Genomic DNA, 24,647 nt, shown 5'->3' with positions numbered 1-24,647 from the left:
CACATTCTGAGGTTTTAAGCCACCCGGCTTGTGACGCTTTGTTGAGACAGCTCTAGGAATCTAACATGGGGCCCAAGACCTCAGGTCCTGATCACTGGAGAAGACCCCCTGGCCCACACAGACACACATGACAACTGCGGCCGTTCTGACGCACAGTCACGCTACAAATCCCCTGAAGTCCCTTTCCGGGTGTCTGCTGGCTGTGGGTGTGAACCTTGGATGGCAGGGAAACCGCACTTTTCCTGGAGCCTCTGTGATTGAGACTGGACCCCGGTCCCAGGACCTGGAGTTGAGCTCTCCTTCTCCCTCCTTCCTGAGGGTCCCCAGGAGCTGGGCTCCTGGGTCTCCGGGCCCCGAGCTCTCTGAGGGTACCTGGCACACATTGTAGTGCTCAAAGAGGGACAGGAAGCCTATGTCACTGCGTGTGGAGATGCCTTTGAGGAGCGTGACGTCCCCGTTCCCAGAATCCAGCTCCACCACGTCGTTGAAAACATTGGACACAGCCTTCCCGGTCAGGAGCAGATTGACAAGTTCCTGTTGGTGAGAGAAAGGGGAAAGGCTTGTCAAGGTGAAGCGGGGAACAAGAGAAAAAGGGAAGAGAAGGAAGGAAGAAAGCAAGGAGAGCGAGAGCCTGACATCAGAGGGGCCGCACCCAGCACTCCCCTGAGCCCTCCGGGAAGTTGCCAGCTCTGCTCATCAAAGCGACTCTGGGAACTCATCCGTCCGTACTCCACAGTCACTGAGCATCAGCTGCACCCAGGACCCCGTTGAGGGGCAGGGGGCGGTGTCCCTGATGGAGGGAAAGAGTGGCTCCTGACCTCCAGCGTCCGGGTCTAGAGTAGGGAGGATCAGGTATGGGCCTGCATGCCTGAAGAACAATGTAGGAAGTGACCAGAGCTGTAAAAAATGTGTGCACAGAGCACTCATGGCCACACGGACGCAGGACCACATGACTGAGTCAGAGACGCTTTGTGGAGAAGCGACATTTGGGTGGGTCCTAAAGTGTTGGACTTTCTTTTCTTAATAAGCTTTTTAATTTTGAAATAATTTTACAGAGTCAAAAGAAGTTGTAAAAATAGCACAGAGGGTTCCTGTGTACCCTTCGCCCAGCTTCCCCCACAGATAACATCTTACATAACCAGAGCATGTTCTCAACGTCAGGAAGCTGACAATGGGGAGACACCAGAAACTCAGATTCAGGCTGTACTAGGATTTCATCAGTGAGGGCAGGGTCTTCCAGGGAGGAGGGCGAGGAGAGGCCAGTAGAGGCGGGGAGGTGGGGGCAGGCGGGCCCCGGCCTGGGCTCCTGCTCTGTCTCTGGCCCTGTCAGCAGCATGGCCTTGGGACTCAGCTCCTGCACACCTGACAACCCAGCGCACCTGCCAACCCCAGAACCACCAGAGTCGTGGAGCAGTGACTCCCTGACCATCTCCCTCAGCCAGCGCCTCCTGTGCCAGGGTGGCTGCAAGGGCCTTCCCTGAGCAGAGCATCCAGGGCTCCAGCCTCCTGTTAGGAATGGGGAATCAGGCTCAGCGCTGGGAGAGGATTTGCCCAGGCCACACAGCCGCTTAGCGACAGAGCCAGACTCCCGCCCTCACTTTCCGGCTCCCTTTCTGGCGTCCCTTCCCTCTCCCCTCACTCGTTACCCTCAGGGGACCATCTGGCCATCCAGAGACACAAGATGAAGGGAACATTTAAGTATCTGCTGCACCACTAAGGAAGGTTGCACGAGCCCAGCCTCAGTGCTGGGGCAGGACCTTCTGTCTGACCTACCTCCTGCCAGGGCTGCTGCATGTCTGAGGCCAGCCCGCAGGAATCTCCCCAGTGGTGCGTGGGAACAGCTGTAAGAGCCCTTGCCCATCATCAACTCTGGAGGGCAGAGTTCACAGAAGTGTTTTCCCCTGAATTGTGAGAGCGATGCGCAGCTTAATAAATCTCTCCGTCAACACGTTTCCCTGGCCCAGAGGTAGTAAAAGAGTCCCCTCTGATGGCCGCAGAGGGGCCATTATTGAAGGGAGATGCCGAGGGGGCCTCATTGTGTTCTTGCAGAGGAAGCGAGAAGGAATTTGGAGGAAATGTCTGCTCTGAGATACTGCACCTTGGGGGCAGTGGCTGCCGAAGAAAGGCACAGCCTTCTCCAGACACATTCAAGTGTTCCCAAATGGTTTTCAAGGGGAAGAACAGGTCCTGACCCCCATGTGAGGGGTATCCCAAAACCTTCCTCAGAGCAGGAAGCCTTTTCAAAATGAGAAGCAGTGACAGGCTGCTCCCTGACCCTAGTCTCAAAACTCACACAGTGGCAAAGCCTAGTGATCACCTGGCTCCTCACAACTCAGTGTCATCCGTGGGCCAGCAGCGTCGCCTTTCCTGGAAGCATGTGACAAATTCAAAACCTCGGACCCCAGGCCAGGCCCGCTGAATCTGAGCCGACTCTTCAACAAGATTTTGCAGGATTCATGTGCACATCCAAGTTCAAAAAGCACGAACCTAGGGATTTCCCTGGTGGTCCAGTGGCTAAGAATCCACCTTCCAATGTCGGAGGCTTAGGTTCAACCCCTGGTTGGGGAACTAAGATCCCACATGCCACAGGGCACCTAAGCTTATGCACCTTAACTAAAGAGCCTGTGTGCCACAAATGAGATCCGATGCAGCCAAATAAATACTTAAATACTTAAAAGAAGAAGAAGAAGACTGATCTAGTCCCAGTGTTTCACTCTACAAATGAGGAGACCAAGGTTCAGCGAGGGAAAGAAAATTGTCCCAGCCCATGCCACAAGTGAAACTGCCAACACGGCTCAGAATTCAGCCCAGGCTCTGTTCTATATCCTCTGTATGCTGCTTAAGTGACCTCCCCTGGGTCACATTGCTCTCTGCCTGCGTGGGGAAGCTCCCACAGGGAGGACAGGCACCCAGAGTGGGCTAGACCACTCCTGGTTGTCGCTCAGCCTGAAACCTTTCTCTGGGGGCTGGGCAACAGCCAACCTCACATCTCCTTGGGTGCCTGAGACAAACCACAGGCCCTGAACTAGCCCTTGTGTAGTGCCTAGGTATGTTTTCAGGACTGGCATGTGTGAGCCAGGACCCCTAGGACCGCTGGGTCCTTTGTGGGCCCAGCAGGCAGAGAAGCTCCACCTAGCCCAGTCTGTGCTACACACGCTGCCCCCAGAGGAGAACTGAGGGTCAGGTTTAACCATGGCCAGGCGGCCACTCAGGGAGGCCTTGCCTTGCAGAGAAAAGCTCAGGCAGAAGTCAGGTGTAGCATTTGGCTCCCAGTCCTGACGCCTGATGACAGGATCTTAAATTTATTTTTATTTATTTTTTGGCCACACCTTGCTGCACGTGGAATCTTAGTTCCTCAACCAGGGATTAGAACCTGTGACTCTTGCAATGGAAGCGTGGATTCTCAACCGCTGGACTTCCAGGGAAGTGCTTGCCATGATAGGATCTTAAACAGATCCTTTTCCTTGCATCATCGGGAGACCGGGAGGATTGAAGACAAGCAGTTGTGCTAAGGGAGCCCTGCTCTCCACAAGGCCCCTGGAGGGCCCCTCTGTGAAGATGCAGAGGGGAGGGTGGTCCTAAAGACAATATCCTGTACAAATGCAGGGGGCCAGGGCCGTCGTCGCCACAGCTGGACCTGGGCCCCTCGTCCATACCAGGGCTCTTGGCTGGGCAGTGCTTGGGTCTGTCTCTTTGGCACCTTCTGCAGCTCCAGGCACACATATTGGGCACAGCAAAGCCCAGAACCAGAAGCTAACCTGAATTCCCTTTCTAGGTCTCTGTGATGAGGAAGCCCAGCAGAACCTGAAAGCTGCTCGGGGAGAGCTAGCAGGAGCAAAGACAGAAAGGAAGAGGAAAGGAAAGACGTGCTAGGCTGTCCCACACCCTACCACCCTCCCCACTGACCTGCGTGCAGTATCCGTGTGCTCCAATCAGGTGGCTGGTGGGGACGTCGAAGTCCTGGCGGACACTGGAGAGCAAGAAGAAAGGGCTGTTAGCACGTGTCTGCCTGACTCGGGCTGCCGGGCAAACCTCAAGGATGGCTGGGGCTCCCCTTGGGTTCCAGGCTGAGGCCCAGGACTCTGGCTTTGTCGGGAGCCCAAGTTTCTGAGCTCTGTGCCCACCCCGGGGCCAGAGCCTGGGACTCACTCTGCTCTGGGCAACGGCCTCCACTCTGGCTTCATCGGGCCCTTTGTGGACAACCAGAGGTTGGTGATAGATGCATGCCACAGCAGAAAGGGCCCTGGGTTCGGAATCCACGCCCTGCATTCACACTCTGTCAGTTACTGATAGTGGGGGCTGGACATCCCCAGCCCTGTCCTCAGTCTACAAGTCAGTTAAATAGGAGGAATGGCCCCGAATGCCTCCTTGAGTCCAAAAACAACAGCTACCGCCACCTGGGCACAAACTCTGTATCAGGCCGAGTATAATCATTGTTTCCTAAATCCTGAAAGAAAACCAAGGTTCCAAGAACTGACTTGCCCAGGACACTCAGCTTATGCGTGACGGCGCTGGAGGGGGATCTAGCTGCCAGTCTCAGTGGCCTGTATTCCCCTCGCCCACGTCACCCCTGTGGCTCCACCTTCAGAATGGGTGCGCCCGCAAAGGCACAAGGTGAAAAGCAGCTTTGCCAAAAGAAACCCATCAAACTGAAAGGAAGAGGTTTCCGGGACTGTATGCTACTGGGGGCCAGAACAACGCAGAGTCATGGCAGCAGTGGCCTTGTCACATGTGAGGTCGGCACTAGGAGGCGAGCCCCTTGCCCCTAAATCTCAAAACCATCGTAATGTATGCAAAGCTCACCATGAAGACAGTACTCCTTTTACCCCAAAGTAAATCCCTCAGGACACAAAGCACTGTTGCTCAACAGAGCTGTGGGATGGGTAGTAAGAAAGGAGCTCCCCGCCACAGACTGCACTTATAGAGGACAGCCTTTCAAACCTCCAGCCACTGGGGGAAATGGCAATTACTATATTTTATAGAATGGAAGGGCTTCCCAGGTGGCGGTAGTGGTAAAGAATCCACCTGCCCATGCAGGACACGTGAGAGATGTAGGTTTGATCCCTGGGTCAGGAAGATCCCCTGGAGTAGGAAATGCCAACCTGCTCTAGTATTCTTGCCTGGAAAATTCCATAGACAGAGGAGCCTGGCAGGCTACAGTCCATGGGGCTGTAAAGAGTCAGACATGACTGAGCTTTTATAGACCTGGAAAGAAGCTCAGAGGTTAACACCGGGGGTAGGGGTGTTATGTGAGGCCAGGGAGCTGGCTCCCCCTACAGCTGCCCACCCAGCACGGGCCATGGCCTGGCCTGCCCTCTACATCCCCACCCCAAAGAGAGTGCCAAGAGGTAGCCCAGAGGTAGGAAGAGCCAAGTAACCATGACGTTTGTTTTTCCTTACGGTGGAAGAGAAGAAAAACCTGGCCTCGGTTTCATGCTTTAAATCTAAGACCTGTCATAAGTCCATAAACCTAAAACATACACCCTGGTTCCACCTTAGACGCCCCAGCTCCATGACTCCACGAGAGGAACCCCTTCTTGTGGTTTTTACTAACTGTGGTCAAACGGGGATGGTCCGTGGTCCACACGGCCCTGGGTTAGCACTGCAGGGCCCAGCCAAAAAACGCTGAGGTGGGGGTCCGTCGGAAGGGGCCTGGAGGCTGGCCCACCAGACGTGGCCCAGCAGGCCTGGAAGGAGCCAGCTGGGAGGATGGGGGAACAAATGGCCGAGGGTGGCGTGCAGCTGGTGCTGGCTCAGGCAGAAGAATTGATGGAAATACTCCTCGTGGCATACACAGGCATCTTCTGAAGGGAAGAAAATAAGCTCAGAGGGGTCCTGGGTAGACTGATAAGCATCGCTGGCCCCGAGCCGCCCCGAAGCTTTCAGAAGCAGTCTGATCTTCATAGTCTCACAGTCTCCTGTTCACCCAGCAGGGCTGAGCGCCTGCGTCAGCTGAGAGCAGAGGGACGGGCAGCGAGGACAATGGGAGGAAATGGTAATTGCATCCTTAGGTGCAAACATGATGGGAAATTTAGAAGTAGACTCAGATATTAAAAGGGAGGAACATCTGTATTTCATATCGGGGCGTTTGGGAGACGCCAAGGAGCAGCTTATGGCTTAAGAGATTTACAACTTTGGCAAATCTAGATGCCCAGACCTCCCTCAAGGGGAAATCCCTGGAGAGCTGAATGTGAGGAGTCTCGGAGCAAAGAAACAGCAGCTTCTGCTCTGCCCAGAGATGAGGCAATTCACATGGCAGGGCCAGCACCAGGCCTGAGTTCTAGCCCCCGTTCACTGTGGGCCACAGACCTCCCCTCTCCGGGTCTCAGTCTCCCCTTTGGTAAGATGAGGGGCTTTGCTCAAGGCCAGGCAGTGTCCCAGGAGTAGGGGCTGAATCAGTTGTGGGGGGTGGTTTCTGCAGGGCTCTAGGGTCCCTACCTTCTGAGCTTCTGAGCTTCGAGTTGCAATGGGCCCTCCCCTAGGACTGACCACCATTCCAGTCTAATGAGCAGCTTATTACTTCCATGGTCCTCCTGGGGGCTAGACAACACTGGACCCAGGGGAGTTCTGCAGAGCCCAAGGACCCAGGCACCAGACTGGGTGACAGGAGCCAGGAGGAGTCAGGGCCTATGAAGTCTGTCTCCTGAGACTGTCCTGTACTGGGGACCCCCTCAAGGAACACGAACTTGCCTGGATTTTAGATTGCAGGAAGCACAAAGTGGTGGGAGCCTGAGCGGACCTGCCGAAGGCATGGAAACTTACGAGGAGGGGCTTGGCCCTAATTGCCCTGCCACCAACCTCCTCAGCATTCTGGAAGCCAAGGGCCAGAACCTGGATCAATGGTCTGGGGTAATGGCCCAACCCTGGGGGTGTCCAGGCCACCTGCTGACAGAGGAGGGGGCTCTGCCCAGGGTGTCAGCAAAGACGGTTTCTCCCAGCTCTGCCTATGTCGGGAGGTCCTGAGATGCTGCTCTGCACCAAGAAACAGAACGAAGAGGGCATCAGGGCTGGCACATTCCCCAGGGCCCAGCATTGTGCAGATGGGAGAATGAATGGCCAGAGAAAGGATGCAGCTGGCCCAGAGATAGTGACAGGTGCCAGCTCACTCTCAGGCTGAAGGTGGTCTGAGAGCTCCACTGGCTCTGTCCAATCCTCCCTCCAGCACAGGGCCTGGAGGGACAAAGGTTCTATCTCTGAGCAGCTTCCAGTGCACAAGCCTCGGACCTGCAGGGTCTGAGGTCTCCGACACTTTCAGGAACACCTGAAAGTCCTCCCTAAAGCCTTGGAGGCCAGCAGGCAAGAACCACCATTTCCGTGATGATGGGGTAACTGAGGTACAGAAAGTGAAGAGACTTGGGGTCATACAGAGTCAGCAGGCCAGGACTGTGTCCCTGACCTAAAACCAACATCACACAGTGCAGCCTGAAACCCATGAGAGCAGTCAGCCCAGTCGGCCAGCTCCAGGCAGGCACGGGAGCCCTGCAACCCCACGGCTGGTCGCCACCCTCCCTGGCTGAGACACAGCTTATCCCTTCACTCTAAAGCCTACCCAACACACGAGTGAATGTGTGCATCTGGGCATTTTGTGCAGAAGTTTCTGAATAAGAAGGATACGCCCAAGTGGCCGAGAAATAGGGTTCTGGTCTACAGCCAAAATTCACCTAAAATCAGAATCCACGAGAGGCGGGGTCAGTGGGGTCCCGGCCTGGCTGGGTGACCTCGGGCAAGTCACTGCCTCGCTCTCAGCCTGTGTCTTCATTTATAAAACCAGAGGCCTGGAGCAGAAAGGTCTCCGGGGACCTTCCAGGATGTGAACAAGTGTGTCTGATCCACGACTCTGATATTTAAAACATCATGCCTAAAAATAGTTGGTAATTAACCAACTATTTTTAGCAGGAGGACCTCACCAGCCTCCTTCCCTCCACCTGACCTCTGGGGTGCCAGGCCCAGGGCACCCCCAGACCCCACTGGGCCAGCTCCTGCCTATCCCTCCCAGGAGAACTTCCCCCAGATAAGGCACCGTCCACTGCACTCCCGGCTACCTGCAGTGGCCTCCAGAAACCATCACCTATTGCGGGGACGTCTATTGACTCCTGAGGGCAACATCAACAGTGAAAGGACAGTTGTGGAACAACTAAGAGAACCTGGGCTCTCAACTCAGGGACGCTGGGATTACTCCCCTCTCTGAGCCTCAGTTTCCCCACCTGCAAAATGGGTATGAAGACACCTTTTTCTATTACAGAATTGCTGTGAGAACTGGATGAGATGAACTATATAAAGCACTTGACATTTGGGAAATGTCACTTCCTTTTTCCTATGATAACAGCCATAACAACAACAACAAAAAAAATAACAATGACTGAGCGGCCACGATTCCTGGAACTTCGACTATTCGTATCACGGCCAAGAACCCAGAATAGATGGAGGCTCCACTCCCAGTGACTGAACTGTGGCCATGGACATCTAAAAAGGATCTGGATGTGGTGGATACTGGCTGTTTTCTCAGGAAGGTTGACAGGGAATTGACAATGAGTCAGAACATCTGGGTGCCAGGTCCCCTCTGCCACCTGTGATGTGACCTTTGGTAAATTGTTTTCTACCTCTGAGCCTTCAGTATGGCATCCTCTGACAGGGATAACAATAACCACCTCAAAGCGTTGTTGCGATAAGGGATGAGCCCATAAAAAAGACTTGCAAACCCCAGACAGCTCCCCAGATGGGAGGGAACAGGTGCTATTTCCATTCTGCCGGCAGGGGCCCTAAAGAGGAACGGGCTAGACAGGGACCCAGGAACAGGGCAAGGTACGGGGATGGAGAGAGAGGGACGGACCTAAATGAAGAAAGAGAAAACAGAGATGTCCAAGCCCTTCCCTCCCCATCCCTTTCCCCCCTCACCGCTCCTGGTCTGCCCCCCACGTGCCCACACCTTCCTTCCAACCACACCTGGAGGAACCATTCCCTGAAGACCTCTTAGCTGGCCGTCACCGCTTTATCCTTGCTGCCTGCCACGACCCTTCCAATGAAGCCCTCAAGCTCTGCTATATGTCATCTCCTCCATAAAGAGACACCTCCCATGATCCAGGAGAGAGATGCCCCATCTCTCTGTGGATACCCCCTTCCAAAGAGGGCCACCCCCATACCCACTGCTTTCTGGGTGCCAGCCTTGCTCCTCCAAGCAGCAAGGACTTGGAGGGTCAGGGTGACACTGTCCGTCCAGCCCCACAGCACCCAGAACTGGGCCCTAACCCTGCAGGTGCACAGCAGATGGACCCTAAATGATGTGAGCCTGCCCATATCCATCTTATGGAACAGCCTCTGGAAGTGGGGTCCTAGGCCGTGGTCAGAGGCAGGCGGAAACATGCTTCCCACCCAAGCAGCTGAAGCTAGACTGGAACAGGAGATTCCTTCCAAAGGTAAATGGTCTCTTTCTCCTCCTGAGGCCAGTCCTCTCTACCCAGGCATCTGAGCAAGCCCTTCGTGGAACAAGCAGGTGTAGCCCTAGGGTCAGTGGGGAGGGCTGCTGGGTGCACCGGACATCAAGAGACCCTCCCAGCTCTGCCACTAACCCTGGGGTGGTCTGGGCTTGGTCACCCTTCTCTGCATCCAGCCCCCGGGCTCTGTCTGTCTTCAGATGCAACCGCTGAAAGCACTCACTACCCCTCCTCCTTTGCTGTTGTTAGCAGTCGCTAGGTCTTGTCCAACTCTGTGACCCCATGGACAACAGCATGCCAGACTTCACTGTCCTTCACTATCTCCCGGAGCTTGCTCAAACTCATGTCCACTGAGTTGGTGATGCCATCTAACCATCTCGTCCTCTGCCATCCTCTTTTCCTTTTGCCTTCAAATATGGCCTCCACTGGAATTCAAATCCAGGTTAAAGGTGACCTGTTCATTGAGAAAGTTCCTCTCGTCCAGTCTCCCACCTATAGTCAAAAGAACTTGCCATGTTAGGAAGGAGGGCCATTAACCATTTTGCTTGGTCTCCATGTCCCACCTGGAAGAGACAGGGGAGAGAGGCGAGGCTCCATTCAGGGTGGAGTCAGGGCACGCAGTCTGGGTGGTTCTGTGTGCACCTCCCTTCCTGGGCTCGGGTTTAGGGGGTGCAACAGGAGGGTGGAGGAGAACGCTGATGAGAATCTTGTCTATCCCTTCCCACCAGGACAGCACATCCGGGGCCACCAAGATCCTGTGATTCTCAACCAGAACAGCCCTCTGTTCAAATCCCTATGTCACCAGCCACCAGCCAGCCCAGCCCCCCTGAGCCAGACCGGAAGCTTCGCTGCTGCTTCTCTCCATCTCTGAGGGTGTCCTGCCGGGCCCAGACGTAACCCACCCCCAAGCTCAAGCCCCCTCCAGCTCCTGGATATGTCCCACACCTCAAGTTCCTCGCCATACAGCCCATCCCTTCCTGATCCCTTCCCCAGCCAGTGTGGTGGGTCTGGGCAGGGGGAGGAGGGGTTGACCACCTTCGGGGGCAGCTCCCTGAGTTCACGTGCCCCACAATAGGTGCAGCCCAGGCCTGGCCACTATTAGGTATCAGAAGTGGGGACATGACACAGCTCCCTGTAGGCTGAGGGGTGCCAGTGAAAAGGCTCCCTGGAGCCCACCATGCAGGAGGCTCCCCTGGGAACATGGCAGAGACACAGGGAGGAAGAGTGAAGAGACAGAAGGGAGGACACGCAGTCCCAAAGACACTGTTTGGGTTTCTAGATCCAGCCACTCCCAAAGCCCTGGGCGTGACATGAATCAATCAATAGTGTTCTGCTTATGGTAAGAACTGCCTTTCTGTCACTTGCCTTTGCCTAACCGGCACTCATGGCTGGCCTTCAGTTCCAGGCTGTTTCACGGCATTGCTGTTTTCACTGTGTTGGAGACGGTTACAAAGAACACAGAGCCACATGGCGTGGGGGCTGCTCCACACCCTCAGTGCCTGGCTTGTGCTGCCCAAAAATTACTTCAGCAAATGACAAAGTACTGCCTCTTCTGAACTTTCAAGACTGCCCTTGGGCATCCAAAGTTGCCACTGTAATGAATGCCAAAGGTCTACTGAATCAAAAGGTTTTCTTCACAAGCCATCTCCCCCCACCCCCTGGGCCTAAGTCACCCAAGGGGCGTTGCCCGAGCCCTCCCTGTGCCAAGGGGCTGGCACACCCCTGCGCTGTGCTCTGTAGGCCTGGCATGGAGCTGACCTTGACCCCACAACCCTGAGCATCTTTGGGGTTTCTGAGAATGTGCTGGGGAAAGTACTGGGCCAGGCAGTTTGGAAAGCAGGGGGGCTAGGCGAACATGAAAGCCTGCATGAGATTTACTGTAAGCAACTCGAGATCTTAGGAAAGAAAATAGATGGCTTGAAATCAAGCAGAAAAATAATAAAGCCTTCTGAAGGCTTTGCACTCAGCCTGGAGTAAACAAAACTCAAAGGCCAGCTTTGCTGCGGTTCTTTCAGCCTCTGGGGGTGAAGGGGGCAGGCTGCACCCTGCTGCATCTGTCTGTCCATGGTACCTTCACCCTGGCTCCACCCAGCACTGGGGACAGCCCACGGACACGAGGAAATGACTCTGGGGTGACAGCCTCCCCTGGGACCCAGACATGCATCTCAGAGCCTTGCTAGGAGGAGGGTTGGCCGTGCCCTTGGTCACACTCACACTTTCTCACACACACAATCAAGTTACCCTTCCCAGTCTCAGATACAATCACCCACACCCACATTATCTCACACCCGGGCCTCCAGACTCACTCATCTCTCATCCACACACATCCGGCCACACACGCACACAGACTCACACTATGTTTGTGAAGAACTTGGTGTGTTTCCCAGCCATCCCTGCTCTGCTTCTCCTGGCTGAAGAGCATATGATTTGAGAGACTTGTGCTCTCTTTTGGGTTACCGCGTCATGCCCCATGTATATGATTTGACAGGCTTGCACGCTCTCTTTTGGGTTACCCACTTTATGCCCCAGATCACCCTGAAATGGTATCAAAGGATTCAGCAAAGCTAAATCTGAACCCCAGAGCAGGGAGGCTCTTGGGTTTGCCTGGTCCTGTGGTTTTTAAGCAGTGTTTGCAGAACCGGGATTTCTGTAGAGAGGAGTCTCCAGGCAGCAAGGAGGACCCATCCCCCGTTTGCAGGACATCCCCATGGCCTGATCTACACCACAAGGCACCCAGCCAAGGCTTAGGGCAAGACAGGACAGCACAGGATAAGACAGGCTCTGAGCACAGCTAGGATGGGACGGAACTAATCACAGCCGCCATCCAAGACCTTCCACCCTCTGGAGACCTGCCAGGCACACGACAGGCACTTCTTCATTTAACCCCGTGAGGTAGGAATTATCAGCCCCATTTTACAGAGTTAAGAAACTCGGGCTCAAAGCTGTATGGAGGCAGGCATGAAACCAAGTCTGTTTTACTCCCAAGTTCAAGTCCTTAAACAACAAACCCAGAGAGTCCTGTCGGGGACCCAGCTGCCCGAGGTGAGCTGTGTAACTCTCGGGCAAATCACTTGACTCGCCTCTCAGAGCCTCGTTTTCTCATCTGAAAGAGATGCTGACAGAGGTGGCAACTGCCACCCAACAGGACTGCTGTGCGGATTAAACGCGTCTCGTGTAAAACGTTACAGCCAAGGGCCCGGCAGGTAGGAAGCTTCCTAGATGCTGGCTGCTGTCCTTCTTACTTCTGATGAGAATGCTCTCTGTGCTGTTTACTTAGGAGAAGGGAAAGGGGAGCCACAGGAGTAAGACAAACCCCGCCAATGCACTGCCGGGGCCAATGCTTGAGCGGGTCTCTGTGAGGTCCTCCTGGCAGGCAGGGGCCAGGATGGCTGTAGTTGCCCAGGAAGGTTTCAGAACCACAGGCCTCCGGTTCACACGGAAGGTCCTCAGGGGCCGTGAGCAGGAGAGACCATCTTTACATACTCTCTCTGGGGCCAAGAGGACCCTACAGTGCTGTGTGTCTGCATGTGTATGTGTGTGTCTGAGTATGTGTATGTCCCTTTCTGTGTCTGTGCATGGTGGAGGCGGAGGGGCCTGGCAGTCCCTTCCCATGGGCATGAGGTTGGGCTGGTGCAGTGGGGCAGCCTACCCCAAAACAGATGCCCCACAGGTACCACAGCTGAGGCAGGCACCTAGGGGTCTGACTTGGTTGGATGGGGCGGGGAGGTGGCAGAAGCCATCCCACTGGTGGAGCTCTGGAGAACATGAAGCAGAGTCTGGATGGGGGGGCCCCGAAAGCCCCTCAGATGGACATGGCTGCACGAGCAGCTCCCTAAGGAGCATGCGCGTGAACAGGGGGCCCAGCTTCCAGGCTGGCAAGTGGAACCAACAGCAGAGACACTCTAAGCACAGAGACCTCAACCCTCAGAGTCAGGGGACCCCCATGCAGAGGGGGAAATGGGCCCAGAGGACTGCAGAAAGGCCTGGTCCTCCCGTCAGGAAGCTCAAGATTGTCCCCCACACACCGGTCAGCCCAGGGATTAGCAAACCCAGGCCTGGGGAGAACGCAGAGCAGCGGCTTACGGTCTCCGTGCACGTGAGCCCAGCCAGGAATGAATCATATCATTATGGCAGGATTAGAAGAAAAATGCCATTAGAAAGTGCACACACACGCATTTAATAAGGTCAGTAGCAGTGAGCAGCAGGCCAGCCCGCAGCACGAGGCTACAGAGCTCTGGCCTCCCTGTTCTCCCACCGGCACCCAAGGCCTGGGGAAGGTGGACAAGACCCACCCAGGCCCAGGATCAGGGAGCAAGCATCTCCTTCTGCCGGGCCCCCCACCAGTCTGGGCACCCCATAGCTACTCTTACCACCTCTCCTACTCAGAGCTGTTTTCAAATCTTCCCCAACAACATACACACCCTGCTACCCCGTCAAGTGAAAATTTATCCCCCTAGCTCTCCATGTCCTCTGGGGTCTGCGCTCTGCTTGAAAGTAGATGGGGTAATCGATGCTACTTTACAAACCTATTAATGTGCTGTTAATCTGGTACCCTCCCTGGTGACACAACACTCAGGTGACAACTGTGGAAAAGAGGCCTAGAAAGCACCCAGGGAATGGGGGTGATGGCAGAGCTCCAGCTCTCAGGCAGCCTGGGAGCCTGAGTTTGACAGAGATGCTCAGAGTACCAGTCGGGGACCCAACCTCCCTGCTCCCCCAGCCTCTAAGGCCCTGGTGTACCCCTCAGAGTTGGCTCTAGACACGAACCTGGAAGCCTTTGGGACTGCTTTGGCCTACAGCATGTCCACAGGGCCCTTGGTCATCTCCCAGCTCCCAGCCTCAACTGTCCAGCCCTGCACACATCCAGGGGAGTCCTCATGCACCCTCAAGTACTCACCCACTGCAGTGCTGCTAGGACCCCAGGGGTGCTATGAGCTCTTGAGGGGGTGTAGGGGGAGTCTTTTGGATCTGAGTCCCCTGCACTCCCCAGTACATGTGGGGAGATGGAGGAGAAGGTAGTGCTGCCCACGTGTACAGAGGATGAAACTGCTCTCTCCCCGACTAGCCTACTGATCCCCCAGTTCACTGCCCCATTTATCCTTTCCACCAGGTTCACTGAGCACCCACTGTGTGCTCTGCAGTGACCAGACAGATAAGCCCAGCTCTGGGAACTAAGTGGGGAAGATACTCACAGCTCTGTGGATCTGGACAGGATGGCCGACAGGGTGAGCAGAACACATCCGTAAGGGCCTGCTTCAAACTGGAAAGAGGAGAAAGCAGTGAGAACCCATCAAGTGTCTGCACCTCCCTCCTCTGGGTTCCTTGGGGACCATACCCCGGGGAGCAGGCTGATTCCAAGCCAGCCAGCTGCTTCAAGCTGGGTCCCAGAGGTTGCCAGATGGCCCCACAGCAGACTCCATGCAGGTCTCCCAAACCAGATTCCCAAAGGGATGAGGAACACACAAGCCTGAGTGACAATGGAGCAGACGCAGTGCCCCTGAAGGGAGTAAACACCCACAGCCTCAGAGTCTTGGAAGCTCGTGGACAGTGCTGGCCTCCACTACCATGCAAGTGTCTTCTGCTCATTATAACAACTAAAACTACCCCAGGCCTATATGATAAACACCATATTCACTGCCCTCTGCTGTGCAAGGAAACTTGGGCTCAAAAATTGAGCAACTGGCCCAAGGCCACACAACTTGCAGGCAGCCCACTGGGAATCCAGGGGGCTCCCTCCGATTCCAAATCCCTTATTCCTACGGGGTCCTAAGAACTGCACTGGGCAGGGAGCAGGATGGAGGAGGGTCAGGTGGGGAGGTGCCAGTGAGGTGAGCCTGGCAAGTGCAAGGGCAGAGCCTGTCTTTTCAAAATTTTTTGCTGTTCATCATGAATTTTTTTCAGATTAATTTTAATAGTTTTTAACTATTGCACTAAAATGTCATTTATGCTGATTACTGAGGTTTGAGGGGACCCCTTTGAATTTGAGGAGTGCCCCACTTGCCTTCCCCTAGTCTCAAACCCTGGTCTGGAGCCGGAGGTCTGCTGCCTGGGTTTACATTCCGGCTCTGAACCCCAACTCCTAGCTATGTGACCACAGGGACATTTAATTTTTCGTCTCCAGTCTTCTCATCTGTAAAACAAGGATCATACAAACAGGAGCCATCCTCATGAGGTTGTTGTGAAGATTAAGTGAGACCGCCCTGGTAAAGTACTTCAAACAGGGCCTGACACCTGCGTTAACAGTCAGTCTGGTGCGGGTCCTCAAGGCCCACCTGTCCAGTGAGCCCGGCAGGCCCAGAGGCCATGAATGACTAGGATGGACTATGTCACTTTTGCTTCCTAGAGGAACGCTCTCCCAGCTGCAAATGGGTGTGAAGGCCTTACTCATCCTCCTATGGGGACAATACCACTTCTGTGAGTTATTGTTGGAGATGCTGCCTGTAATAATAGTCATTGTTATTAATGGGTGATCAGTTTCTTTTTGAACTTAAAACTGAAAAAAAAGTTTACTTTCCTGGAAGAATGAGAATTATATAACTTACTGTATTTCCATTTTGGTTTTGCCTTGGCTGCTAGGAAGCTCAGAGCCAAATATGATATTCAACTACTCAAACTATTTTAGCTCAAACTTCTGATAATATTTTCTTTTCGTCAAAATATAGAGTTTATCAGGGGAAGACAAATACTATATGTTATCACTTTTATGTGGGATCTAAAAATAAATGAATTAAATAATAAAACAGAAACAGACTCACAGATATATATCAGTGAGGAGAGGGAAAGGGGGAAGGGCAAGAAAGGGGTCGGAGATTAAGAGGTACAAACTATCTTGTGAAAGTGAAAGTGTTAGTCGCTCGGTGGGGTCTGACTCTGCAATCCCATGTGGACTGCAGCCTGCCAGGCTCCTCTGTCCATGGAATTCTCCAGGCAAGAATACGGAGTAGTCATGCCCTTCTCCAGGGGATCTTCCCGATCCAGGGATCAAACCTGGGTCTCCCGCATTACAGGCACATTCTTTTCCATCTGAGCCACCAGGGAAGCCCACAAACCATCATGTATATCACACAAATATATTGTACAACACAGGGAAATACAGTCACTATTTTATACCTTTAAATAGAGTATAATCTATAAAAATATTCAATTGCTATGTCATATACTTGAACTACCTTGTAAATCAACTATAGTTCAATTGGATGGAGGAGCCTGGCGGGCTGCAGTCCATGGGGTTGCTAAGAGTCAGACACGACTGAGTGACTTCACTTTCACTTTTCACTTTCATGCATTGGAGGAGGAAATGGCAACCCACTCCAGTGTTCTTGCCTGGAGAATCCCAGGGACGGGGGAGCCTGGTGGGCTGCCGTCTATGGGGTCGCACGGAGTCGGACACGACTGAAGTGACTTAGCATAGCATAGCATTTTCTAAATATTACATACACATAAAATCTTTATTTTCACCTATTTAATTCGTCAGTCATTCCAAAAAAAAACAATTACTGGATGAACTTTTTGTGCCAAGAGGATATGCCTGCTAAAGCTCTACTTGGGAAGTTGGGAACAAGGTGGACATAGGCCTGCCCTCACAAGAAGTAACTCAGGAAACAAAGAATCACGAGCAACTTGAAAAAAGGGGGGTGGGGAAGGGGCTCTATGCTGATGGGAAATACAAGGTTCTCTGGAAACTCATAGGAAGGGCTGTCAATACAGACCTGAGGCTTTGGGAAGGAGGGAGTGTCAAGGAAAGCTTTCTTTAGGAAGCAATGTCTGGACAGAAACCCAAGGGACAAGGAGGAATCAGAAGAGAAGGGAACTTTGTTCCAGGTGAGAGGAAAAGCATATGCAAAGACTCAGAGGCAAGACAGGGCAGGTTTATTACAGTTGAAGTACCGAAAAAACAAACAAACAAAAAACCAAGGACATCACTTTTTATCTCTGTGTGAGCTCAGTAGTGTCTGACTCTTTGCGACCCCATGAACTGAAGCCCACCAGGATCCTGTGTCCATGAGATTTTCCAGGCAAGAATATTGGAGTGGGTTGCCATTTCCAATTCTAGGGGATCTTCCCGACCCAAGGCTCAAACTTGCGTCTCCTGCCTCTCCTAAGTAACTTTAAGTTTGTTTGTTTGTTTGTTTGTTTTGGGGGGGTGTGGAGAAATGGAGTGAATGAATTAACAACAATCTTAAATCAGTGTCATCTAATTCTGTGACCTCAGGCTAGTCACTTCACTTCTGTCGTCTTCAGTTTCCCATTTGCAAAATGGGGATAACGAGTATCTCTGTCGCATGTTTCCTTGGGTTACAGGGCACATCCTATGAGGCCAGGTCGGTGGAAATGTTCTGACAATTGCAAAGAGTAATGCTAATATCCTTGCATGGGGACGGGGGTGGGGCGGGGGGGACAGAGGTCCGGGAGGATTCAGGCCACGATTACCCTTGTCATGGCTCTACTACAGGCTTGCCTGTTGCCTTAGGGAGTGACAAAGCTCTCTGGATCTCAGCTTCCCCTTCTGAAATGCCTACATACTTCTGCCAATTGTCTGGGGAGGCCACGGCACTCCCAGGGCCTATTTCCCCCTACTTGCAGGACTGCAATGAAGTAATGAACACAGATGCCCGTTGTAAGCCTAACTCTCTCTGCAAATGTAGAGAACTATTATTATCCTCAGGCCAGCCTTTTCCACTGTCCTGGGGACATCTCCAAGCAGCACTCACCGAGCCAAGGATATGCCTGTTTGTGTGGACAGGTTAGGTGAGACTGGACATGACCCCCACCCGGAGCATCTGGCCTTTGCTGGAACACGACTGAATGACACCAAATATCCCATTTGGTTTTAAAAAACATTTATTAAAATTATCTCATCGAATTCTAGCTGCCAAGCCATGGACGGCCACAGGGCAAAGTGCCTGCATTGAAAGGAGAGCCCAGGCAGGCAAATGGGCTGGAACACACCAGCAGGGTCTGGAAAAATGTCTGGTACTGCTTGGGAAGAAGGGGCCATTCCCCTGAGCTGTTGGGGCTCTGGAGAGACCTGAGTCCACTGAGAACCCCAGTAGGAGGCAGGGGCGGGACCATCCCCCAGCTCGCAGGGGGCGGTGGCCAGACATCTCACCAGGAGGGTGAGCTGTAATGAAAACACAGTAAGGAGGCTATTTATTTTGGGCAGACGTGGCTCCGTGTTAATTTCCAGGCCTGGCACGAGGAATCCCTCTTAGGCCCAGGCCATGAAAAATGAATTTGGTGAGGGGAGTGCTGAGATGGCTCAACAGTTTCCAGCAAAAACACAAATTCAACTGCAGGCGGGAAACACCGCCTTCCAGAGCAAGGGCCAAATATTGACTGCTCGCACCCAGAGATCAATGCCAGGAGAGGACGGAGAATTGCCCTGAGCCCAGACGTGTGGCAGGAAGAAGGCAGCTCCCACTGCTGTGAGGACCCCACTTGCAGAACCTCTTTCACATTCACTGTCTGGCTTGGTCTTCATCAAAACTCCTGGGGGTACAGGCCAAGGGAGGAGGGAGACCCCATTTATAGACAAGGATGTAGACGATCTTCGTGCTGAAGGATCACCCCAGGGCCATCAGGGCAATGACAGGGCCTCAGATCTTTGGACAATGTGAGCAGTCACGCCCTACTATGACCCACAGTAGCTCCACAGAGCTCCCCTCTTCCAGCTCTGCTTCACCTGACAGTGTGGACATAGGTGGCCTCGGTCCTGGCTTTCCTAAAGGCACATGATGCTGTCCGGAGTTGCTCGTCTCTCAGATGCATTGCTGTAAGCTCACACTGCTCTGGTGTGTTTAATACAAGGCGTCCTTTCTGCCTGTTTAGCTTGCCTCGTATGTAATTTGGAAGACATTCCTTCCCATGCATTTAAGGTTCTTCTTTAAGAATCACAGTTGGACAACAAAGAGCCAAAAGTTACCCCCCAACTGCTCCATCTTCTATTTTCCAGATGAGGCCACTGAAACCTGGTGACGTTCCTGAGGCCACACGTGACCAAGGAATAAAACAGAGAAGGTCCCAGGGCCCCTGCTCCAGGCCGGAGGTGAGCGCGCTGTGTTGACAGACTGCCCACTGGGTGATGCCCATGAAGAAACAGAGAAAGCCAGGGACAGGCGCAAGTGACAGCCTACCCAGGACTCCCAACGCCAAGGCCAGGACCCCTCCTACATCAGAGCCCCTCCCACCTAACTCCGGGTCAGGCCAGGCTCTGGGCCTCTCCTCAGGGAAAGTCATGCCCAAGGCATCAGCTCTGGGGGAGTGGACTGCAGGTGGCTCGGCACCTCAGGGACGGCACCCTCCCTGTGCAGGTCTCAGTACAGGCCCCCTTTTTCTACCCAAGGGCCATCTGTGCTGTCAGGGCCAGAACACTCCCCGGGCTATGCCTGGACCCTCAGCGTCTTCCAGGAATTGTGCCAGAGGAGGGTGTTCTGACAGCAGGCGTGTTCAGCCTGGTCCCATAACCAATGAGTCCTCCCGCCCTCTGCGCTCACCACCAAATGCTCTCATGCCTTCTCTGGAGCCTGAAAGGGCCGATCCCACAGCCTGGACAGCTGAAGCGAGGGCAGAGGGGACAGCAGGAGATTGGCCTGTGCCCCAGAAGAGCGTGGCCTCGTTGCCTTTCTCTCCTGCAGCCCCAGCACATAGACATTAGAACTGTGTGGCCTGGTGGTTGGGAATCTCAGAGGGCGTCCATCCCTAACCTTGCCTCAGGCTGCTTCCTCTCAGCCATGCTTCCCTCCCATTTCTACCTGACTATAACTAACCTGTCTCAAGGTTGCCTTAAGAGATCACAACCAGGGTGATAAACACCCACAGTGAAAGCTAACGACCACTGGAAATTCGGCGCAGGACCCAGTGCTCCAGGCGCTCTGCGCACGGAGCTCTGGGGCTGGCTCCGTCACCGTCCTCACGCTCCATAGGAGGAAACTGAGGCACAGTGGGTGCGTTAGGGTGCCCAAAGTCACAGAGCTACCAAGGGGTGTAACCTAGATGCAAACACAGGGAGATGGCTCCAGAGACAATGTTCTTCACTACTGGAGCCCCATGGCTATAGCCACACTCTCAGTTCCCTCGGCTCTCTGAACGCTGGCTGGGTTCTGCCCCATCTCATAGTTAGGAGCAGACGTATGGCTCTCCTCCAGTAGACGGATGTTCTAGTGGCCCTGGCCAGCCCAGCCCTGCCTCCCAAGACACCACACAAGGTCCTCTACTATTAGGGTCTCCAACAAGAGTGCTCATACCTCCAACCCAGCCCAGGGATCCACGTCCTAGGCACCTCCCCAGCTGATACGGGGCCCCACCCACTGACAAAGGGGTTTTTACCTGCAGAGGTAGCTGCTCGCCCTCAAAGGGAAGGCTCTCATAATCACAGTCTGATCACAGCTTCCCTTAGTCTGATCCCACTCCATCCTTGCTCTGCTTCTGCAGCCCTCGCTGTGGCAGCTCCCTTTATCTGTAGCTGTGGCCCGACTTCTAGGACTCAGTGACAGAGGTCAGATCCTTGGCCTCCCAGCTGGCATCACCCCACCGCCCCAGGCTGGGGATGAATGGGGAACAACCCCAGCTCACCAGCATCTCTTCCGCAAAGAAAGCAGAAGCTGAGCAATGCACATCCCACACACTAAACCATGGTTCGTACCTGATGGATGCTCTGCTGAAGAAAAGTCACCAGCTCCTCATAGCAGGTCAAACTGTGGAGGATGAGCTGAGAAACACAAACACACAGGGTGAACTAGCCAGGCCCGGTGGATGGACCCCATGCTGGATGAGCTTCTGTGGCCCTGACTCCCGTAGCTAGCGGACCCCACGGGGAATGACTCTACAATCAGAGAGCGGTGACCTCAGGAGCAGGAGTGCAGAGGGGCTCCCGCAGCTATGTGTGACTTAAGGGCTGCAGGGTCCATTTGGGGTCTCTGGGGCTGCCACCTTGCTGCAACACTGGACCTGCCTTTAGAGATCTGAGGATTCAAGACACCGTGGGACAAAAGCCCAGGAGTCCGCATATCATGTGAGGCTGATGGGTAGGGCTGAACCCTGAGGGCTAGTCTCAGATTTCTGAGAAGCACCTTGAGGGCAGGGTGTCCAGGCGGGTAGAGGGTGAGTGACCCTGTACCAGATCACCACCGCCAGCCAGTTCTAAGCCCAGCAGGCAGTGTCCTGAGTTCAGTGCAAAGCAATGATCATGAGTCTCCTGGGCTTTCTCAGGCAGGTCAGAAAAAAACACTTTTCTAGAAAACATTCGACAAAGTGAGATCCTCAGATAGGATCCCAGGACACATATGTCCAAAAGGAAATAAACAAAGTAAACGAGAAACTCTCAGTGAAGCAGTTAATGTGTGGGAAAGTGTCACAGTTTCTGCATGTCCACACGTCGCACAGTTTCCCATCCTTGTCTTCTCGAGTCTGGCTTTGTCCATCAAAGCTCTTCTCTGCTCTCCACTTCCCCTCCCTCCCACCCCCAGCATCCTCTCACTGCAATCCCAGAGAGGATTCTATGACATAAGAGGGCACAGGGAAGGCTGGGTTGAGCCAAAAGAGTGCTGTAGGGACTTCAGATTCTGTACAACCTGTGTGACAGAGCTCCTGTCAGCCTTTTAGCCATCAAGCCAGTTCTGGCTGGAGTCCACTGGAAAGCCCCCCACCTCAACCCCAGGTGGAGGATTCTGCTGGCCTGGGCACAGGGAGGGCTTGCCCAGCCCCAAGGGATTTACTTATATGAAAGGAGACTGTCCCCAAACAAAGCCAAAGTTCGCGTGATAATTTTCCAGAAAGCCGTACTGTTTCTAAGACTCCATCTGCTTTGTATTTCCCTGTTGGACTGAAGTGCTGTGTTCCCGAAGCCCTAAAAAGGAAAAGAAGATGCGTGAGTCTCTGCTCGCAGAGAAGACATGCCCTAGAGCCAGGGTGAAACCACACAGCCACTCAGGGAGGACAAACAGAAAGGTGGCCCAGAGGAAAGAAGGGAGCCAAGTGCTGCTTTCGCCGCTTTGAAGTCACCCACGAAGCTGGTCCAGAGAACTCCACTAACAGGCGGGAGTGGGGGGCGAGGGGGTTGATATAGAGTGGAAAAAAAGGACAGCTGAAGGAGAGCCTGGGATAACCAAACCCAGATCCTGGCAGCCAAAAGTCTGCCTCTCACCCACTGACGAGCATATTTCCAGACAGGAATGCTCACTTGCCCGTGGTTTTTAGGGACCTGAGGAAGTCCAGCCTCTTTTGGAGGTCATCTGTTTACACAGCCTCTGTACGTGGAGCCAAAAGCGGCATGGACTGGAAGTGGCATTTGGGTTTGGAGCCACTATGACATGAGCCTGCTGGGCAGCCTTGGACTGCCCCTCTCTGGGCTTGTTTCTTAATCTGTAAAGTGAGGAGAAATTGAATTTTTCTCCATGCATATCCTAAGGGCCAGGGTTTGCAGGTTAACTGGAACATGGGTACCAAGGACAAGCCCTCGATGAGAACAACAGTGGTGACGACGATAATCCCTAACACTGACCTGATGCTTAGTATGTGCCAGAACTTATCCTGGGCACTTCATCTGACTCTTTACCACTTATTTATATGAACAAATGATTAAACTGATCAATGATACTACAATTTATTATATATCATTTATACTGACTCAATTCAATTCTCACAATCACTCCATTAAGCAATCATTGCTATCACCTCTATTTCCCAGATGAGTAAACAAGTTAGGCACAGAGAAGTCAAGTCAATTCATCAAGGTCACACAGCCCATAAGCAACAGCACTGGGAGTCAGCCTTTAGAGTCTCTTAAGTGCTGTGCTCTCCTGACCACTGCGCCCTAGCGGGCTGACCCCCTTGTCTAAAGCTTAGCCACACAGCTGGAATGAAGTGAGGCTTCCACTCTCAAGGGTCAGGCTGAGGAACCGGCAGACCATCTCTGTGGATTATGGGGGTGGGGTCCTCCATTAGCAGGACAAGCAGGGAGAAGACTGTGCTGGCTCCACCACCGCCTTCTCACTTCTCTGAGTCTCCTCATCTGAACACGGGCCCGAGAGACACAGCAAATGGGAGGGTACTTTGGGGACTGGCTCGGCCTAGAGGCTGTTTTCCAGGGCCTTCAGATCAGAGAAATACAGAGGAACAGGCTGCCAGGGCCCAGGGGTCTTCCCTGGTGGGTTATAGCCCCCAGCGCTCCCTAGGGTCGGGATTCCTGGATCTGACACCTTCTCAACTGGGGCCATGCGGAGGGCTGGCCCTCTCCCAGGGCAGGGCTGCCCAGCACATCAGGGCAACTCTCTGGGCTCCCCCTGACCTGGAGCACAGACACAGTCCTTCACCCCAGACCGCCTGCATGAGAAGACAATTTCCACAATGACGAGAAGGCACACAGCCAGCTCGCCTGCAGCCCAGCCCGCCCGAGGTAGGAGAGTAGCAACACAGCCCTGGGAAGCACTTACAGTGTGACCACGGCTCTCTCGCAGCCGCCAGCCCTCCACACAATGTCTGCAATGGCCAAGGCCAGGCAATGGGTCCTGCGAGCGTTTGAAGGCTGCAGCCTGAGGACAGAAAGGGAAGCGAGCTTAGGCCTGTAGTGGCAGAAGTTACAGACGACACAGCCGTGAGGCAGAGGGCCTGTCCTTTTTCCTCTGCCACCCAGAGGACTCAGACAGAACCTGGGACTGGGGCCTCCGCAGATGAGGACCAAGAAAAGAGCCGAGAGGAAGGGGGCCCCAGCAGGGCTGGAGGAGGAGCAGGCTGAGAAAATCACCCACGGGAGCAAAGGGGCTTCTGGAGACTTGGCAGGGCCCAGAGGTGCGTGCAAGAAAAGGCTGCGAGTTCTGACAGAGCCTGGGAGACTGGGCCCAGAACTGCTGCCACCCCACACAGAGGCACGCCCTGACCACCCCAGCTGGGCCAGTCCTGACACCCGGGCCCCGGAGACAGCGGCTCATGCAAGCAAAGAGGTGCCCTGTGCTCCTCCAGCTGATAGGGGATGAGACCCAAAGTGTGGACAGGAAGTGGCCTGACTTGCTAATTACTTAGACACAGGGTGTGGAGACGTGGGAAAGGGAGGATTCATGATGACTGCAGGGTTTGGGGTGAGTGTATGGTGGAGCTGAAATGTGGGCACAGGGCGGGGAGTGGGGCGACAGGAGATGCATGTGGGACCTCCCCCCGAGGGACCCCCATGCCCACCCCCCCATCCAGGTGAAGCTGTCACTCTAAAGCCCAGGAGAGCAGCTT

The 24,647-nt window shown here is 54.0% G+C and overlaps 1 protein-coding gene across 6 annotated transcripts in view; it reads right to left on the bottom strand.

The window, feature by feature from the left end:
- The window catches only part of MINDY4 (MINDY lysine 48 deubiquitinase 4), a 145,571-nt gene that overhangs the window by 18,729 nt on the left and 102,195 nt on the right, over positions 1 to 24,647 (bottom strand). For all 6 annotated transcript variants that reach the window (XM_027539461.1, XM_027539458.1, XM_027539459.1 and 3 more), the window contains 6 exons: positions 23,861 to 23,959; positions 22,212 to 22,275; positions 21,073 to 21,138; positions 14,624 to 14,691; positions 3,907 to 3,970; positions 373 to 534 (listed from right to left, as the gene is read on the bottom strand). In XM_027539461.1, coding sequence (XP_027395262.1) covers positions 373 to 534; positions 3,907 to 3,970; positions 14,624 to 14,691; positions 21,073 to 21,138; positions 22,212 to 22,275; positions 23,861 to 23,959 — 523 coding nt within the window. The remainder of the gene's footprint in view (positions 1 to 372; positions 535 to 3,906; positions 3,971 to 14,623; positions 14,692 to 21,072; positions 21,139 to 22,211; positions 22,276 to 23,860; positions 23,960 to 24,647) is intronic.

Source organism: Bos indicus x Bos taurus, chromosome 4 (genome assembly GCF_003369695.1).
Source record: "Bos indicus x Bos taurus breed Angus x Brahman F1 hybrid chromosome 4, Bos_hybrid_MaternalHap_v2.0, whole genome shotgun sequence".
In the NCBI taxonomy this organism is placed as follows: Eukaryota; Metazoa; Chordata; class Mammalia; order Artiodactyla; family Bovidae; genus Bos; species Bos indicus x Bos taurus.
Note: the sequence above shows the minus strand (reverse complement) of the source record. Positions and strands in the feature narration are given on the sequence as shown.